This window comes from Ursus arctos, unplaced genomic scaffold (genome assembly GCF_023065955.2).
Source record: "Ursus arctos isolate Adak ecotype North America unplaced genomic scaffold, UrsArc2.0 scaffold_22, whole genome shotgun sequence".
In the NCBI taxonomy this organism is placed as follows: domain Eukaryota; kingdom Metazoa; phylum Chordata; class Mammalia; order Carnivora; family Ursidae; genus Ursus; species Ursus arctos.
This window is the reverse complement of record NW_026622897.1, coordinates 52,790,552-52,809,917: the sequence shown is the minus strand read 5'-3', so window position 1 is coordinate 52,809,917 and position 19,366 is coordinate 52,790,552. Positions and strand designations below refer to the sequence as shown.

General features: G+C 54.8%; 1 protein-coding gene and 1 long non-coding RNA gene across 2 annotated transcripts in view; one reads left to right on the top strand and one right to left on the bottom strand.

The window, feature by feature from the left end:
- The first annotated feature begins 1,411 nt into the window (after window positions 1–1,411).
- On the top strand, window positions 1,412–15,058 carry LOC130544533 (uncharacterized). Its single transcript, XR_008960886.1, has 2 exons — window positions 1,412–7,044; window positions 11,297–15,058. It is a non-coding gene; the product is annotated as an uncharacterized LOC130544533 (long non-coding RNA).
- Window positions 11,088–19,366, bottom strand: part of MAP6 (microtubule associated protein 6) — a 73,991-nt gene continuing 65,712 nt past the window's right edge. The window contains exon 4 of the mRNA XM_026518122.3: window positions 11,088–12,078. Coding sequence (XP_026373907.3) covers window positions 11,088–12,078 — 991 coding nt within the window. The remainder of the gene's footprint in view (window positions 12,079–19,366) is intronic.

Genomic DNA, 19,366 nt, shown 5'->3' with positions numbered 1-19,366 from the left:
TCCTCCATGATGTGAATGGGGCCACAGAAGGGCCAGCTGACTCACTCCTATTAGTACCACAACAGAATGTTAACACATCTGTCAGAGCTCCGGGTCCGGGTCTGTCCTGTGCTGTGGGCCCAATAAATTAGATCTCTGCTCTCAAGGGGCTTCATTTGGAGGTGGAAGGAGGTGGAAACTGACAGTGACAAGGGGGCTCATTACTGGCTGTTCCAGCCCCCTGGATCGTTCTGTTCCCAGACTTGCCACACTTACTCCCCTGCCTCAGGGCCTTTGCACTAGCTCTCCTTTCTGCCTGGCAAGTGGTTCTTTGCCAAGAGTGCTTTTCTTTTGTCATCCAGAGCTCATCTTGAATGTCATTTGCTCAGCGGGGCCTTCCCTCATAACCCAATATAAGCATCTCCTCCCCTACCCCAGTTTCCGTACTATATTTTCTCATTTTAATGATCCTTTAATGCTGTGCAATTTTCCCCCTAGTGACGCATTCATAGTCTGTCCCCACTACTAGAATGGAAGCCCCACGAGAGTAGGGACCATGTCTTGTTCACGGCTATATGTCCTGCACCAGGATACGGCATCACACGCGCAGAAGAAACGAACAACATATTTGATAAGTGAAGCCGCAGTGCTAACGGGCGCGGGGGCTGTGGGAGTAGCGAGGAAAGCCGAGGAAAGCCGTGACTGCCATGGGGAGGTCAGGAAGGCTCCGCCTTGAAGGAGGAGTCGGTATTTTCTTAAAATCAGAATAATGATTTAAATATCAGTCGGTACTGCCTTTGCATTTTGCTTCTGACGCCATGTTTGTGCCAAACACCGTGTTGGTCACGTGATGTATATAATGTTATGCAAACCTCTTAGCAGCTTGGCTAGGTGGGAATTATCCCTGTGTTAGTTGTGGGGTGACCGAGGCCGAGGGAGGTTAAATAATCTGCCGAGCCCCTACAGCACAGCCGGGGAGCTGAGCTGGAATCGCTTCTAGTACTTAGGCTAGTTCTCCCTCCATGCCACCCGGGAAGGGCAGGAGAGGAGCTGGCCAGATTCGCAAGGTGCACAGCCTGCTTCCTCACAATAGCCCAGTTAGGTGGGAAGTCATCCGAATCCTACAAGCGCAGCTCAGAGATGGGCAGAGACTAGACAAGAACCCGGGACTCCTGGACCCAGAGTTCAGCCTGCAACAGCTCCCTCACCAGCTGGGAGCTCACAGTGAGAAAAACCAGGCCTGCGCATGGGGGCCGCCCCCATGGCAGAAAGGGGGCCCTGAGGCCACGTGTTGCCATCTGGGCACACCCCGGGACGTGGGGAGAGGGCTGTGCTCCCGCCTCACAGTGAAGGGTGGAGTTGCTGGTGTGGAGGGTGGCAGGGCAGGTGGTGGGAGGGGACAGGTCAAGGGTGGGCGGGGGTCGGACAGCAGGTCAGTGCCTCCAGTGGCCCGTCCGGGCCCTGTGTGGAGTTTTCCAATGGAGGCCATTGGAGGGAGGTCCCCATTCCCACCACGCTTCTTGTTAAAGTCGCAGATGACTGCTGAATAGTGAGGGTCCTGAATGTAGGGCAAGTGTGGGGAGAGGGGATTAGCTTTCTCCTGAGCTATGTGCCCGGCCCTGCTGTCCCTGATCTCATTAACTCCGCAGAGCTTCCCTCAGGGTAGCTGCTACTGTCCCACGTTACAGACGAGAAAACTGGCTCAGAGAGGTGAAGTGGCCGACCCAAGGCCACCCAGCAGGTCACCGACAGGGCCTGGCCTCTATGGAAACCCGAGTCTCCTGGCTGCGGAGGAGAGAAGTCGCAGACAGGCATGAGGGCTGCACTCCGCAGTCACCAATGGGATTCCATGTGATCTTACCCCCAGTCCCTGCCGCACGGAGCTCATTATCCTGAAACCTATGGAAGAGGAAACAGACCCCAACCGAGACGTCCTTGAGAGCAGGCCCTGGTCTGCCTGGGTCCTGCCGCCCCCAGACCTAGCACAAAGCCTGGTACAGAGAAGGTGCCGGAGAGTCGCTCACTCAAGGGAAGTGGTCCAGTGGCTGCTCTGGTGCTTGGTGGCCGAGGCATTGGAGCTTGACAGACCTGACCTGTGGTCCTGCAGCCTGGCTTTTCCCTGGCACGGTGGCCTCGGGATTCTGAGAGGAGGAAGGCAGGAGCTAAGGCCCTGGGGCCGGCATCACGTCAGCTCCATCACATTCTGTCAGTCAAAGCAAGTTGTGGGGCACTCCCAGATCCCAGGGGTGAGGAATAGACCCCCCCGCTCGACGGCAGGAACAGCAAAAGAACATGGGCGTGTTTTCCATCCACCCGCCAGGGGCCGGCAGTTCTCCTCATGCCCCACTCCCCTTGTCTCCGGTCCCACCACTGGAGTTCGGTGCTCACCTGCCTCAGGGGGGCTAGTTCCGGAGTCAAGTCTGGGAGGAGGACGCACGCACATCCAAGTCATTGGCTAGTTCCATCAGCACAAAATCTGGAAAACATACGTGGGAACATTTTCCGCGGGTGCTAGTCCACGGAGGGAGAAACATCATTTCACTGGCCTGAATTTATTTATAATACAGGACACATTCACCTGAGATCCTAGAATCAGGGTTCCAGTCTGGGGTGGTGCTCATCGTTGGTTTAGCTGGTTGACTGAGCCCTGGATTCAATCCGGAACTGTGCTTCATTGATGTTGAAGTGCCAGGAATATCTTGCTTTAAAATAGAGGAGGGAACCCAAAGACTGAGGGAGGGAGGAAGGTTGAGGTGGGTTAACGCTGTGGGATGCACTCACATGCCCCCTGGCCAAATTCCACATTCTTAACTTCCTCTGATGGAGCCTGCAGGAAACTCCCTTCAGCAAGACGCTGGGAGCTGCTTTAGTGAGGGGAGTGTCTTTGCAACACGACGTGCTACTGTTCTCTGCAGGCTGGGGATGTTGCCGGGACACGCTGCCACAGAAACGGGCTCCAGAATCTCAGTGGAAATGCTGGGGCCCCAGGGGAGCAGAGCAGACACAGCAGCACTCGGCCTTCTGGAACATCAGACGTCAGGCGGTGACCAGAAGGGTCTAACTCACGGATATCCTCAGCAGAGGTTAACTGTTCAAAGGCCAGATGGGACCAAAGGGACCAAACAGGCAGCCTCTCAGTCCTCCTTCAGCTGTATAACAGAAGCAGCAAAACAGGAACCAAACAGACCCTTTGAGGTTCGGCTCTGGAAGTCTGATGTGAGCCCCTATGAGAGAGAGCCTCAGTTCTCCCGCCAAAGCGCCTTGAATGGAAGAGGGGCCAGTGCGCTTGAGAGCGAGCCCTTCAATGGCACCCAGACACATACTGTAAATCTTTCCTGGGCTATTTGCCAGAGAACTGTGCTCTGTGAAGGGAAAATACACAGGCTTTTCAGGGCTTAGCAGACCTTGAGTCTATAATGCTAATTTCTGAGGATACAGAGAACCACTGTGTAGGGGCTCAAGCGGATCCGGTGGTCGTTGGAGTTTGGACCCGAGTCCGCCCATGCTGCATTCAGTGAGACTCCGGACTCGTCCTGGAATTATTGCCTTAGTTTCAGGGTAGACAATTGAAATGTGTGGGCGGAATTCACACAGGACTCTCCAGGCCTACGGAATAAAGGCCATTCCTGTAGAAAGAGATAAGTGGAAACCCCTGGAACGTCCCCTTCTTACTAATCAATAGACTGAAACAATGGTTCGACTCAGGGACAATCACAGACATTTGTGCCGTCATCAAAGACGTGAAAGTGGCAGGGGTGGTGTCCGTCACGTGTCCCTTAACTCGCCGGCGGGGGGCCAGTGCAGAAGGCACGGGGCTCAGAGAGTGACAGCTCTCAGAGGCTTACTGGATCCTGAAACTCTGGGATCATGACCTGAGCTGAAGGCAGACGCTTAACCGACCGAGCACCCAGGCATCCAAGGTTTTTTGTATTTGGTTTTTTTGGAGCAAATGTACGTATTTTTTGTCACTTGATGTGAAACCATGTATCTGAAACTATTTTTTTCTCTCTTCCTCTATAGAGAACGCCAGAAGCAGTTTTCTTTCCCTTGGCAGAGACAGCAGCACAGCTTTCTCATCTTGTCTTGAAACTGGTCAAGTTGCTGGTTCTTTGCTATGATTTAATCTTTGGGGATTTTGATTATCCTCCCAAGTGACAGGACGACATATTTTCTGCTGCATCGGTTACAGCGTGTTCCTAGAATTTGGAGAGTGGAAAGTAGCAGGTACTTTAGATGCCTTGATAAGGTACAGATGTGCTGAGAATGGAGGATAAATCCCATGAGAACATAGAGGCCTGCCGCCCGAGTGAAGTTTCTGGGTGCTCAGTGGTCAGGATTATTAGTACTGGGATTCTCCATAGAAACAGAGTCAACCGAAGATACGGATATACGTGATATGGACATAGATACAAATATAAAGAGATTTAGCATAAGGCATTGGCTCACACAGTGATGGAGGCTGAGAAGCCCCGCGATCTGCAGTTGGTGAGCCAGAGATCCAGGAGAGTCAACGATATAGGTCCAGTCCAAGTCTGAAGGCCTGAGAAGCAAGCGAGCTGATGGTGTCAATTCTAGTCTGAAGGCAGGAGAAAACCAGTGTCCTAGCTCGAGGACAACCAGGCAGAGAGCAAACTCTCCCTTACTCAGCTTTTTGTTCTCTTCAGGCCTTCAACAGATTAGATGAGGCCCACCCACACTGGGGAGGCAGTCTGCTTTGCTCAGTCCACAGAGTCAGACACACTCAGAGTAATGTGTGACCGAGTATCCTGGCATCCTGCAGCCTAGTCAGGTCAACACAGAAAGTTGACCGTCACATCCCGCACAGGGAAAGAACTTGCTGTGCTTTCGTCCCCTTAGTCGCAGAAGAAAGCACACTGGTTGGGCTTCCGTGTACGTGGGAGGCGATCCATACCACATTTTGGTGTGCTGCCCTGATGCATTCACTGAGCAGCCTAGAAGCGCCTGCTTTGAGAGGAGCCCCGAGCAGGAGAAGGCTTCCGGGTGGTCCAGGCGGAAGGGCAGGCAGCTCTTCCGATAGCTTCGATAACCCCAAAGGGATTCAGGTGTCTGCAGCGGATGAGGGTGACGGCGGAAGGCTGACGGAAGAGCCGCAGTGGCGTGTCTAGGACTTGGGAGCAAGTCCAGGCACTCCTTGGGGAGCCGTTTTCTTCCTTTAGAGGAAGAGCTCTTGGCTCGTCGCTGGGCCCGGCTGAGAATGGTCCCTGTGTGGGAGGCACGGCAACGACAAAGTCATTAATGACTGTCACCTGCAATCTTCGGTCTTCTCAGAATACTTGAGGCGGACGGGCTCAGCGATTGCTACCTGGGATGTCAGCGAGTCACGCATCAGCATGAAAACACTCTGTTTCTCTCCTGTTTCTCCCTCATTTCCTAGAATCAGGCTCCTGTGTCTTCCACTCCAGAGATTCTGCCACCGTCAAGTTCGCCAGTGATCTCTTTACTGCTAGTGCAATGGGTACTTCAAAAAAATTATTTTGGAAATAGAGAAATCTTGAGCATTCATGAAAGTTGAGAAAATGGTGTAATGAACTTCACCACCAAATTTCAACAGGGATTGACATCTTACCCATTTTGTTCAGTGGACAATTCTTAATCCATATGGAAGGGAAGCACTCGTGGTCTCTGATCCTGTGGGCCCCTTGCTTCCTGATGCTTTGCCCGAGGCAACATTCTTTCCTAGTTCTCCTCTGACCTCTCTGCTGCTCGATGGCAGGCTCCCCTCAGGGGCTCCTTCCTCTCCTGTCCCTTAAATGCTGGCGTTTCCCAAGGCTCTGTCTTATACCCTCCACCTCTCACTTTCCACACCCTGCCTGGGTAAACACACCCTCTCTCGTGGCCTCACATACCTTCCCAGGGCTAGTGAGACCCAAATTTCAATGAGATCCCCATCTCTGCCTCCATTCCGGACCCTGTCCAAGGCTGAGACCACTATATCCAGAAGTCTCCTAGATACCCCTGACCGGCTGTCCCATAGGTGTCTCCCCTCAACATGTATTGAACTGAGTCCGTCCTCCTGCCCCAACCAGCTGTTTCCTGGATTCCTGTATATCCACTCAACGCACACTGGGTGTGTAAGAAAAAATGGAAGCTTTGGAATAAGCAAAGAAACCACTACTATAATAAAAAAAAATGGACAATAGCAAGTGTTGACAAGAATGTGGAGAAATGGGAACCCTCGTACATTGCTGGTGGGAGTGTGAGATGCCCCCAGGAATCAGGTCTAAGCCCACTGATGATGTTAGAGCGGCCAGATCATAGGTGCTTTGATGGGTGAGGAGTAGAGTGGCCTGACTTGGGGAAGGGGGTGGGTGTGTGTAGAAAGGGCAGGGAGCTGGGGAGCTGGATTGTGGGGCCTCTGAGGGATGGGCTACAGGGGTGCCTGGAGAAATGGCATAAACACCACTCAGTCTGGGCAGGCTTTGGGAGCTCCCAGCCAAGCATGGTGTAGGGGCCTGGGCCACCCGTGCCCGCCTGGCTGGGGCTGGGGGCAGCTGCCGTGGTGACCTGTGTGTCTTCTTCTCAGGGTGGCCTGAGCCTCCTGGGTCTGTGACTAGCCCCAGGGACAGCGGCAGGATCCTGGTAAATGACTAAGAGTAGAGTTCCTGCCAGCCCCGGCAGTGAGAGGAGGGGACTCCAGCTAGATTTCATTTGATTTATCAGAATAAGGAAATGCACATTTCTCATGTCCTGAGTGCCATGACGTAATTTGTATTTACAAGCTGTGATGGTTGCGAGGTATAAAGGGGATGGCCGTAGAGAAGGAGGGCAGGTTCCCTATTTACTTAGCAGGCAGAGTGGACACGTCTTGGTGTTGGATTGGAAGTAGGGGGCTGGAAATTGGTGCAAAAAACCCAAACACAACCCCGAAGATTTCCAGCTTTCTGACTGAGAACTGGGTCACTCCGGGTCCCTTCCCCATTCCTTTTCTCTAGATGACCCGTCTGGGCCGGGACAAAGACTACCGATGGTACCGCCCCAGTGCCACCTGACCCCTGTCACCTACTGTGGATCCACACCCTCCGTGTCCTGCTGGCCCACCATGTGGTAAGTTGCCTTGGGCATTGGGGGCAGCCGGCAGGTGTTAAGGGAGGGGATCACTTCCTGGGGGGAGTAAAATCACAGCCTGTCCCCGGATCAGCCACCAGGGGCTCCGGCGGGGGCTCCATCAAGGCCTAGGCCGGGCTCCTAGAGGGTCTCCAACACCGGCCTTGAGGCGCCGCCCTCCCCGCAAGGCGGGGTCCGCGCCCATGCGCCCCAGGTTTCCTTCTCCCACCTGCGGCCCAGCAGGTCACCCCTACGGCCTGTCTGCGGGGGACGCGCGGACAGCCGCAGGCTGGGGCCGGGGTTCATGGATTCCCGCCCCAGGGTGGGGTGGGATCTCCGGCTGGAGGGTTCCAGCCAGGTTCACGGGCCCTTGGGCTGAGTCTGGGAGACTTGGGACCCGAGTCTCGGATCTGGGCTCAGACACAGGCCGACTGGGTTTGGCCCAGGGCTGGAACGGGAACCTCCCCTCGCAGAGAGCCCCCCGAACTGCCCACCCCTCCTGGCCTCCTCAGTGGGCACCCCAGAGCCTTCAGGGGCCCGCGGTGTTGGTGTCGGTGCCGGTGGAGTGGCGGGCAGCGGGGTCCCTTCTCTGGATTCACGGTGTGGCCTGGGCCTCAGGAGGGAGACGGAGGGATGCAGGTGCCAGGTGCTGGGGAGGGGCCGGAAAATGCCTGCCACGGGGAAGGACCAGGCCTGGAATGAAGTCTGCTTCTGAGAAGGGCCAGGATCCAGTTCATTTCCTGCCTTTCCCGGCCCCAGCCCTGGACGGGAGGCCTTGGCCCTCACCTCCCTTACTGGGCCCTCTTCCTGTGTGGTGGAGAGCTGGCCGGTGGGGCCCAGGCCGGCAGCTCAGCCCTGGGCTGGAGGCTCCCCACCTCACAACTTCTAGCCACTGTCGGGAGGGCTTTACAAGTGAAGAAATGGAGGTGGTTGGCTCTGGGCCTTAGCCCAGGTCCATCTGCTCCCTAGCTGAAGCTGCGAAAGCGAGCAGCCGTGGCCAGGTCCGCGTCTGCACTCTCTCAGCCCTTGACGCTGGGCATCGCAGGCCTGGCCCTGAAGGCCCTGGTTTCTTCTTCCAGCTTTGGGCCAGCCTTCTCCGCTCGCTCTGTGCATTTCTCGTCCTACCTTTCGAAAGTCTCTAGAGCTTTGGACCAGGCCTACTTCTCTTCGGTTGTGATGCTGTCCCTGGGAGAGCTTAACTTCCCCCATGTGGGGTGGACTCTTGGGCAGCTCTTTCTTCAGAGCTGGAGCCCTGGCAGCCAGCGGCCTCCTGGACATCCGGCCCCGGATGTTCCGCAGCTCTGAGGTGGGCCCGTCATTGGCCTGGCCCCTGGGGGTGTGTGAGTTACGGGACTGGCTGTGTGGGTCAGAGGGAGAACTGAAAGGAGGAAGGTTTCCACACACAGCACTTCTTTCACCTCGGTGTGGCCTTTCTCGTCTGCAGGGCCCCGACTCTGAGAACTCGTAGGGCAGCAAGCTCCGTGTTGGGCCAGGGAGAATCCTCACAATATGTGTGTGTGTGTGTGTGTGTGTGTGTGTGTGTGTGTGTGTGTGAGAGAGAGAGAGAGAGAGAGAGAGAGAGAAGTTTCTGGGAGCAGAAAGCCCTGGCGCCGTTGGGAGTGGGCCTGAGGAGGCGGGCTTGGGGCCAGTTGCTCAGAAAGCTATTTGGAAGTCTTCAGGACCTCCTGTGATGCTTTCTCTGTTAACAACCCAGCTGAGCTACTTTAAAAGGAGCCCTTTAAAAAGAGACCTTTAAAAGGGGTTAGTGTCCATAATGGGTCTTAAAGGCCCTGAGGGGTAGGAGTGCTCTCTGGGAGCCAGCTTTGTGGGGGCGGGGGGCAACAGGTGGAGCTGCCCCATGCCTCCAGGTCTCTGAGGGCTCTGAGGTTATAGGGGTCCATACAGTGGTGTCTTCATAGGACGCATATCTGACCAAGGCGGAGCTTTGGCCCTGGCAGTCCCCCGGTGTCCTTCCCCAGCCTGCCTTCTTCCCTCAGGTCCTCAGATTCTGAGAACTGGTCACCTCTCCAGGTCCCAGGTTTTTGCTGCAGAGACCTGCCACACCCCTTGGTCAAGCTCTCCTGCAAGTCCAGTTCCTTTCATTCAACGACTTCAAGAAAGGGCTTACCCGAGCCCTTGTACCCACACCCCATGAAACCCCAGGCTGTCTGTACTCCATGGCCACTTTCTCCGAGAAGACTTCCTAGCTGTCCTCGGGCCTCATCCCACACCACCTTTTATTCTCATGAGACTGAGACTTCTTTACTAATGTGACTTCCATGCCCGACACTGAATGAGACAAAGTGGGCGCTAAGGAAAAGTCTGTTGCGTGTGTAAATGGATGAGGGACCTCAGGATTGTTTTAGCAGCCTTGGCTGGGCTGTCTCGGGTATTGAGTGGGGATTAGCAGGTGTCTACCCTGCAGATGTCCAAGGACTCTCTGATCAGAGGCCTGGTTTCCTCAAGAAGTATGACTTCTGGGGGCATCTGGGTGGTTCAGTCAGTCAAGCGTCTGCCTTCGGCTCAGGTCATGATCCCGGGGTCCTGAGATCCAGCCCCACATGGGGCTCCTTGCTCAGCGGGGAGCCTGCTTCTCCCTCGGACTGTCGCTCCTCCTGCTCGTGCTCTCTCGCTCACTCTCTCTCTCAAATAAAGAAATAAAATCTTCAAAAAAAAAAAAAAAGAAAGAAAGAAAAAAGAAGCATGACCTCTGGGTGAGCTTTTGGACTGAGCCCTTGGCTCACAACTGTCACCCAGAATTACCCTGGGCCAGCTGGGTCCCTGTTCCTCTTTCCTCTTTGGGCTTCGACTCTGACCAATCCAGGGCTCAGCCGGCTGCAGTTTGGTACTTGTTCTTCGGCCTTCATGGGACCCAACCTGGAAATGATAGAAAATATGGGTCTCTGTCCCTGGTTCCTGGCACAGAGCTCCTAAAACTCTTGGCACTTTCTAGGTGCTAAGACTGTCTTTTGTTGTGATGAGGCAACTCTTGGTAGTCTCCTGGGTAGCTTCCGGGTGGGTGCTAGACACTAGAAAGACCGAGCCATGATTAGAAGCTTGGAACGTTCAGCGCCACGCCTATCCTCTGGGAAGGGGAGAGCGGCTGGATACTGGGTTATCAGTGGATCATGGCTACATGATGAAATCTTCATAAACCCCCCAAAGTACCAGGGTTTGAAGAGCTTCTGGGTTGCTGGAGGTGCTGGAGAGGGTGGCGTGCCTGGTGAGGGCAGAGAAGCCTCGTGCTCCTTCCCCCATGCCTTAACCCACACATCTCTTCCATCCGGGTGTTCATCCATATCCTTTATCCTTTAATGATAAACCGGTAAACCTGAGTCAGTGTTACCCTGAGTTCTATGAGACATTCTAGCAAATTACGGAACCCAGGTAGGGGGTTGTGGAAATCCCAATTTATGGCCCACAGTCAGAAGTATACTTCTGGAACAACTGGGGCCTTGCCATCGTCCTCTGCAATGTGCGCGTGGGAGCAGTGTTGTGGGACTGCGCCCTAAACCCTGTGGGGGCCGCTGCTATCTCTGGGTAGATAGTGTCAGAAGGGAGTCAAATGGCAGGATCCCCAGCTGGTGTCAGATAATTGTTTAATGTGTGGTGTCAGAAGAGAAGTGCTGTGGGAGTGTGAGAGTGAAGGAGAAACCCAGGTTTGTCCCGCCCCACGTGCCCATGGTGGGGTCCCGTCCTCAACCTCCTAGCCTCTCGCACCCCCTCCCATCTTACGCTGTCTGCTCACAGGAGCCAAGGCAGACTTGTCTGGCCCAGATGGATGAATGCAGAGTCCTGCATGCCCAGTTTTAAATGTGCATGGTGTACGTGAATGTGTACACACACACACACACACACACACACACACACACACACACACGTAGAGCCAGAGAGAAACTCCTGAGCCAGAGGGACCAGGTTTATTAGATTCCAGCAAGACTATACAGTACGCGTTTCATGCAGATTAAATATGTGTCTTCGCCGCCCCTGGGAGGGAGCCCTTCCACGGCCAGCTTCTTCCTTGGCATGTCAAGGGATGACTATCAAGGGGAACTCTCAATATATTCTGCATGGGGGACAGTGGGGATCATGACTGGGGGTGGAGGTGGGACAGTGGGCAGCGGGGGGCCTCGAGGACCTTGAGTCTTCAGAGGCTCGGGGACCACAGGACCTTGGTCTTTGGCTGGTGGTGACACCAGAAGGTCTTGATCTTTCAGAGGCACTGGAATTATAGGAAGTTGGTTCTTCCCAGGCTCGGGGGCCACCAGATCTTGATTCTTTGGAGGCTCTGGGACCACGGGACCTTGATCCTTGACTAGCGCCGGGACCACAGGACCTTGATTCTTTGCATGTGCCGCCACCGCAGCCTCGTGACCCTTCAGAAGCTCTGCAACCGCTCCGCCTTGCTCCTTGACCGGTTCCGGAGCCACTAAACCTTGATTCTTCACCGGCTCAGAGAGCACAGGAACTTCATTCTCTGCAGGTGCTGTGACTGCAGCGCTGTGATCCGTCAGATGCCCTGAAACCGCAGGACCTTGATCCTTGACAGGTGCTGGGACCTCGGGGCCTTGATCCCCAGGCTCAGGGACCACGGGGCTCTGGTCCTTGACAGGCGCCGGGACCACGAGACCTTGCTCCTTCCGAGGCTCTGGTACCGTGGAGCCTTGATCCTTAACTGTTGCCGGAACCATAGGACATTGATTCTTTGGAAGCACTGGGACCAAGGAATCTTGGTCCTTTACTGGTGCTGAGATCACAGAACCGTCATTCTTTAAAGGCTCTGGGGCCACGTGGTCTTGATCCTTAGCTGGTGTGGGGACCACGGGACCTAGATCCTTCAGAGGCCCTGAGACCACAGGAGCTTGACCCTTCAGAGGCTCTGGGGCCATGGGTCCTTGATCATTCGGACGCTCTTGGGTCACAGGACTTTGATCTTTCAGGGGCCCTGGGCCCACGGGACTTTGATCCTTGTCTGGCTCTGTGGCTACAGGACCTTGATTCTTACGTGAATCGCTGGCGAGTTCAACGGGGCTCCTGCAAAGGAGAGAGAGGTAGTCACCGTGAGAGCCCGAGCTCAGGCCAAAGATTGGGCAGAGCACAGATTGCCTGATAAGTCTTGGCCTCGTGGAGCCTGGCAGGGCAGCTCTTGCTGGAGAGCCAAGAGGAGAGTCTGATTTCCATGTTCTCAGTACGGAACGGGGGGTGGGGTGAGGGGCAGGCTCAGGAATCTGTCATTCAATGTGCTTGCCAATTGATTATAACCTGTGCGTGGCACCCAGGGGACAAGGACCATACCGGGGCAGGACTCAGAGTGTTCCTGTGGGCCTCACAGCAGCCCGTCCACCTGCACGCCACCAGGCTTCTCCTCCTTCCTCCACGGTAGCTGGGCCTTCCTGCGAGCCTGTCTTAGCTATCTGCTCTGATGGCCCCACGGACCCACGCACGGGCCTTCTTCTGGGGGCCTTCCAAAGCTCCTTCCCCCGCCCCCCCGCCCCGATCCCTTGTTAAGGGCTGACTGTGGAGAGGGACAAGAAAGAGGGCAGGGGAATGTCCCTGTGACCGCTGTCCCTGCAAGGGGAAAAGTCGCTTATCATGAATATTATTTAGAGTGGCCCACACAGGTGATTAATAAAAAGCAGACTGGCTTCCGGTGGGTTTTCTCACCGCATTTAAATTCTCTATCTACAATGCACCACATTGCTGCCCGCGCCACTGCCATTGCCCCCACCTTTGGCAGGTGACTGGCTGGGGCTCCCCATTCAGGCCGTGAGGAGGCCCTGCTCCCCTTGCTCGGTCCCCCTTCTGGCTCCCTCTACTGTCCCCGGGCCCTTGCCCTCACTTACTCCAAGGCTCAGGGGCTGCTTTCCCTGCAGCCGAGTCCAAGCCTCTCACCAGGCTTCACTGCGGACCCCCGCCTCATCCCTTGGCCTGTCCACATGGTGGAGAGCCGGCGACAGCGCTGACACCAAGGGCAAACCTTGCCACACTCAGAGCCCGCCAGTCAAGTTTAGAATACACACTGGCTCCTTGCAGGCCAGGCTGAAATTTGCCCCTCAAGAGTGGCCACTCAGCCGGTGTCACAGACCCTCGCACACTTCCGGCACATTGCACTCTCCAAATCACTTCTCAGAGCTCATTTCAGCAACCCAGCAACCCCAGGAAGCTGCGTGGATGTTATCACCCTTACTTGTCAGATGAAGAAACTGTTCCCGAGAGAACAAGTCATGAAAGTGAGGGACCTGCATGGACTCTGGAGTCTGGATCTTTCCACTCCCGGGGACTGCGCTCTGTCCCCTGCGGTGCCTGGCACACAGTCGCTGCTCGGTACAGGGTAGCTGTTATCACTCTTTTATACTTTGTGGCCAATCACGTCTTTATGCTCAAAACCGCTTTGGCCTTTTAACAGTTCCTATTAGCTTTTAGGACTGTGTCTTTCTCACCTGCTTCTTAAAGCTGGTCCAACAAACCCCTTCTTGCTCACACTTTCATCGCTCCTTATGGTTTCCTCTCTCTGGGCCTCAAGTTGGTCATCTGTTTCACTGGATATAATGATATTTACTTGGAAATTTATGATTAGAGATCACTAGCACCTTGTACTGTGAAATGACTATGCAATATTACAATGATTTTTCTATTGACTTAGAAGTCAAGTTACACATACTTGGACTATTTTTACTCGGACACGTCATCCCAATCCAGAAACTTTTTTACTGTTGAGCCCTTCGAGCTGCCTGGGGACGTGCCTCTCTCAGCAGAGTACGAGTGGCATAAGAGGGCTCTCTGTCGGTCCCTCTGCATGGCTCTGAGCATCGCAGGGGACAGACAGGGGCCAGGGTGGCTCCCTGGCTCAGCCCCACACAGAGCCAGATGGACACAGCTGGCTGCCATCGGTGGGACCTTAGTGTTGGCAGAGAGCGCCAGGCAAGACTGAGAGCAGTATGCAGAATCCGAGGGTGGCGTTAAAATACGTCTAATACTTGGTGGCTGCCCGGAGAGGAAATAAAAACCACCCAATTCAGAATAGAATCAAGCAGGAAATCGATGAGATGAATCCTATCAGGTAATGAACAAGCTGGGTGGGGTCACCCTGAAGGGGTGACAGAGCTGAGATAGGAGACACGAAAGGGGGCAGAGCTGACCTTGGTCTTGGGGGATGGCACTGCAAGACCCACCTCCCTGGCAGGACATGGACTCGGGGTCCCGGGCTGGCATGAATATGAAACTGGGGCCGGCCCCACAGCGTGGGCAAAATGCCCTTCCCTGGATGTTGGAGGCCTGGGCTCCCATCCTACCCCACATTTCTGTTGCACGAGCCTCTCAGCCACCTGTGAGCTAACCCCAAATTTGCTTGCACGTATAACCCTAGATTGCTTTGCTAGTGAACCTGTTCCGTTAGTAAGTGTCCTTCCTTACTCATGGGAAGGTTTCGAATGAAGATTAGAGATGATAAATAGAATCAAATCTACACTATTACCCTTTTTTTAGTATTAAGTTAGGGAAAAATCTGCGTAGATTTATTTTGAAAACATTTGTGATGTTTAAAATAATTTGGCATATTAGAATGTCTAACAGATGAGCTTTGCGATTCCCGTATAAAATGTGTAATGGAATAATTAATTTAGATTTGTGATTTTAAGTTGAAAGATATAGGACGATTTTATAAATTTGAAAACAACGATGGAACTTTTATGATAATCCAATAATTATATTTTTAAGCTCAGTTTATTTTAAATTATTTATAATTTAATTTAAATTATTTAGGGGAACTGAATTAAATAGGCTATAAAATTCCCCTTCAAAGAGATTGTTGAATTTTACTAGATTTTTAAAGTATTCCTTTTATAAATTAAGCAGGAATTTTTTAAAACCAAAGCAGCCTTGGGACGCCTGGCTGCCTCAGTCAGTGGAGTGTGAGACTCTTGAGCTCGGGGTTGTGAGTTCAAGCCCCACACTTGGGTGTAGAGATTACTTAAAAATAAAATCTTTAAAAAAAATTTTAAAAAAATGAAACCAATGAAGCCTCAGCTGGTTTTCCTGTGAACAGAACCACCCTCGAGGGCAGCGTAAAACTCACATTGACCCTGACTGGCCACACTCCGTTCCACGGTGCCCTGCCAGTCTCCCCATCTGTAAACGTGCCCCACTAGGCCAGGGTTAAGGCTGGCAGAAACCGCGCACAGTGAGTTCTGTGAGCGTGAGACGAAGCTGAGCCCTCCGGGTGGAAGCCGGTTGGTGAGTGGAGATGGGCTGCATTCAGCCCCGCGCAGCCCACGGGCCAGCTGTCCTTGGGCACGGCCTAACCCGCACAACCCCATCTGCAGCCCCGAGCCAGCCACAGATCTTCTCAGGACAGCACGTGCCACAGGCCCCCTGCCCCTCAGGCCTCTCGTAAACTAGAACACCCCGTTGGGTTTATCTTGGCTTCTGTGCTGCGTCCTGCCTGCAAGATCTTGGGCAAGTACTCAGCTGCTACAGACCTCAGTTTCCCCACTTGTGAAATGGGGAGAACAATACAAACGTCAGGAACCGTTACAACAAAGGCTCAGATGAGCCTGTCGGGCAGAACGGGGAATCACAGCTCTTGACGTTTGTAGCGTCCTCGGTGCTCACGTACTCCTTACTGCAGCCCACTGGACCTTCACGGCAGCCCTGGATGAAGGCGGGGAGAGGGGCGGCCAGCCCTGCACACTCACCCCCCGTGCACGGCCCTCTCGCCAGCCCGTGCTGTTTTGCGCACCCCCAGTGCTTTGTTGCATTGTTCCTGCCGCCTGGACGGCCCCCTTTCGCCCGCTTTGCCCTGTCTGTCCTTGGCAGGTCCGCTTGCTCAGACCCCCTCTCCTCACAAGGTCCTGGTGGCATCTCCCCAAGTGAGCTTTCCCTCGCTGTACCACCTTACCATCTCTCCCAAGTTTGCACGTGCCCCCATTAATGCCAGTCCCCCCCTCCCGTTCGACTGTGAGCTTATCCTCCCATCTGCAGCCCCAGCGCCCAGCACAATGCCGGCAACAAAGAAGATCAAATGGAAAGATTTACAGATTATTGTTGCTGAGATCTGCTTCGTCATCTATCCCATGGCTCCAGCCAGAACCCCAGAGTCATCCCTGATGTCTCCCTCTTCCTTAAAACCTTCACCCAGTCCATCAGGAACCACCTGTTCCAGCTCCTAACATTCATCTCTTGAATATTCCCATGTTTCCCCCCACCAGCACCCCCCCCCCAAGCTGTGCCATCATCTCCATGGACCACTTGCACAGCCCCCTAACTGGTAGCCTCCCCTCCTCCTCCAATCCATTCTTCAAACAGAAATCAGAATGGCCTTTCCAAAAATCAACCCCCTTCCCTGCGTACAACTCTTCCCGGCGCTCCTTGCAGTCGAAATATAGAGTAAAGCCTGTTACACGGCCCCACCTAGCTGACCAGACTGCTCCCACTCCCTTCCCAGCTCTATGTCCCCTCCAGCCTCCCAGGACTTTGCTCTGTTCCTCAGTATGCCCTGCTCTTTCCATTTCTGGCTTTGCGTGTGCTGTTGTCTCCTCCCAGAACATTCTCTTGCTCCCTCTTGCCCTGGTTAATGTGTACTCATCTTCCATCGCTTCCCTCACAGGAGCACTTTCCCAGGGAAGCCTTCCCTGACCCCACCGATGTGACCAGGTCGCCTGCTGCAGGCTCTTCTAGTCCCTGGCCCTCCCCTCCCCCTTAACACAGCTCATTACTTGCATTCTTCTGGGTTAATGTTTCGCCTACTGGACTGAAGCATTCAGAGGGCAGGACCATGCTGCCTTTGCATATCATTGTATTGTCTGTACCTGCAACAGAGGGAAGGCCCCCGACGAAATACTTGTCGAATGAATGAATAAATGAGAGCCTTTCTGTGCCAGGCGCTGTCCTATTTGCAAAATTTACTGTTCCAAGGTTACATGAGACATCCTAAGTCTTAGGAACTTAATTTGCTGCCCGTCCTCCTGTTACCATGGAGACAGGCAATGCCTCCTGGGTACACACACTGGCCTTGGATCTACGCTTTATCAGAGTGTGGAAGCGGGATTATCGAGCCCTGCCCAAGACTATCTGGAGAAAGGGCTTCCTTGCCTCCTGCGGGTTCCTGCCCTTGCACACAATTCTAATTCCATCAGCCAGCCCTGTGGTCGTTTTCTCTTTTTTCCCCTGGACTGTCTCTGATGCAGCAGCCCAGAGCGGGGGCAGTGCTCCCGTGGAAGGCTCCTGTTCAGAAATCAGGGACCTGTGGGCCCTGTCCACGAATCCCCTGCCTCCACAGCTTGGAAAAGCCCTAGGGCAGAAAGAACCATGTGCCAGGTGCTTTAACATAGGTCTTTTCCTAGGATGTAAAGAGCAGCCTGCTGGGGGAGAAAGTGCACAGGCTGGGCTGGGGGCCGGAAGAGCTGGGTTTGAATGCCGACCCAACACCTTTCTAGCCCATGGGATGTCCACATGGGCAGGCCGGTGTCTATACCTCGGCATCCATAATCTGTACAATGGGGATTACGGTGCTCACCTTTTAGGGAGGGTTAGTGCATGTGAGCACTTCTGGCATGATCCCTGGAATATGGGTGATGTTCAGTAGATGTTAGTTCCAAAGAGAGACTGAGGGATCTAGTCCAGTTGTGCTACTCGGCAGATGGGAAACTGGCCCAGAGTGGGCAAGTGACTCTCCCATAGCCACACAGCCAAGGATAGCAGGTCCAGGACTAAAACACAGGCCTCTCAACGTCTTAGTGGATGGGTGGGAGGGGCTGAGGCGGGCCCAGGCCGACTGCACCGCAGGGGCTCTGGCAGAAGGCTGGGGACACAGTGGTTGGAGCAATTTGACAGCTTTGCTCTCCTCCTGCCTGCTCACGGGCCTCATGGGCCTCATGCAGCAGCCCACGTTTCCCAGACATGAACAAAGCCTCCAAGGCGGTATAGAAAATGCCGCTGCTAGAGGGGGAGTGCCGAGAACCCATCTCTGAAAGGCTCATTCTTCTTATGAAGAATCTGCAGGAGACAAGGCATTGTCAAAACGAGCGCTCCCGCTCCGCCTCTCTGCCCACAGACTCCGTGGCAGCCTGTTTTAGCAAAGACCACGGTGCTCGGTAGTGACCTGCCTCTCCCGCTGGCCCGTAGACTGTTCTGCTCCTCTTCGCACCAGCGGTGTCTGCGGCCGGACTCAGAATCGCGCCCGCAGACGTTTGTGTGAGTAACGAACGGCTGTGGGTAGCTTTTTCTCTTTGTTCTATTTTTTTCTCTTTTATCCATTCACTGGACAAAGTCAGCTGAGGCCCCCACTCTGAGTTCGGCCCTGTGCAGAGGGCACAGAAGTGGACGACACCGGGGCCCATAAGGAGCCCCCCGTGCGGAGCCGGGGACAGACCCTAAGCACACAGTGCACACCGTAAACCCGGAACCACCCCCTGCCCCCCAGCCCCGGCCCAAAGCCTCCATCAGCCTGTGTCTCTTCAACCAGAGAGGCCCAAAGTTCCCCTCCGGGGCAAAGACGTCCCTTTGCTAGAGAAGTCCTTTCTCTCTGCTCGATGAAAGCACAACTTCTCACGAGCCACATCAAAGGTGTCTGGGGCTGGAAGGACAGACCCGGGTCATCCTCTGTCCCTGTGTCCCTGCCAGCCGGGCCCTCCGCCGCCCACGCTGCCCCGAGGTAGGGCGCACGCCTGCGGAGGCAGCCCACCTCTTGGTGACCTAGTGTTTCGACCCTGAGCAGAACCCCGTTTCTGTCGGCTCCACTCCCTCCCATTCCTGCCCTGACGCAGGTCCCGTGCTGTGGTGCCCGGGCCTTTCAGAGGAGGCCACGCTGCCCACTCCTGGCCATTCGGATATCTGAAGGGAGCAGCAGTGGTGTCCTTCTTCCTCGATTCTCTGGGCAGCGGACACCTGGCCACAGAGTCCTCACTGTCCCGACTGCTCTCCTCACAACACAGCTCGGTTGGCTCCCCATCCCTTGGAAAGTGTGACCCGCAGAGCTGACAGTGCTATTGCAAGTGTGGCCTCCAAGCAGGACGCAGAGCCTCCACCCCTCCAACCCTAGAGCTCTCTCCCAGCCCCAAGGTGCTGCTGCCCAGCAACCCCCCCCCCAGCTGTCTGTAAGCGCTCGCCTCCCCTCCCCAGCTGCTGTGCCACCCTCCAGCTGCAGGGGCCAATCCTCCTGCTCCTGTGTTCCCGAAGAGCCCTCCCCCCCCCATCACGGCGGCCCCGCCCCGTCTGTCCTTGCCAACTGTTCTCCAGATGGGGGCGAGCTCTGCTTCACCTTGCACTCCCTCCCTTCCTCTCTCCTCCCCTCCCCCTTTCTTCCCTTCTTCCCTCCGTGAACATC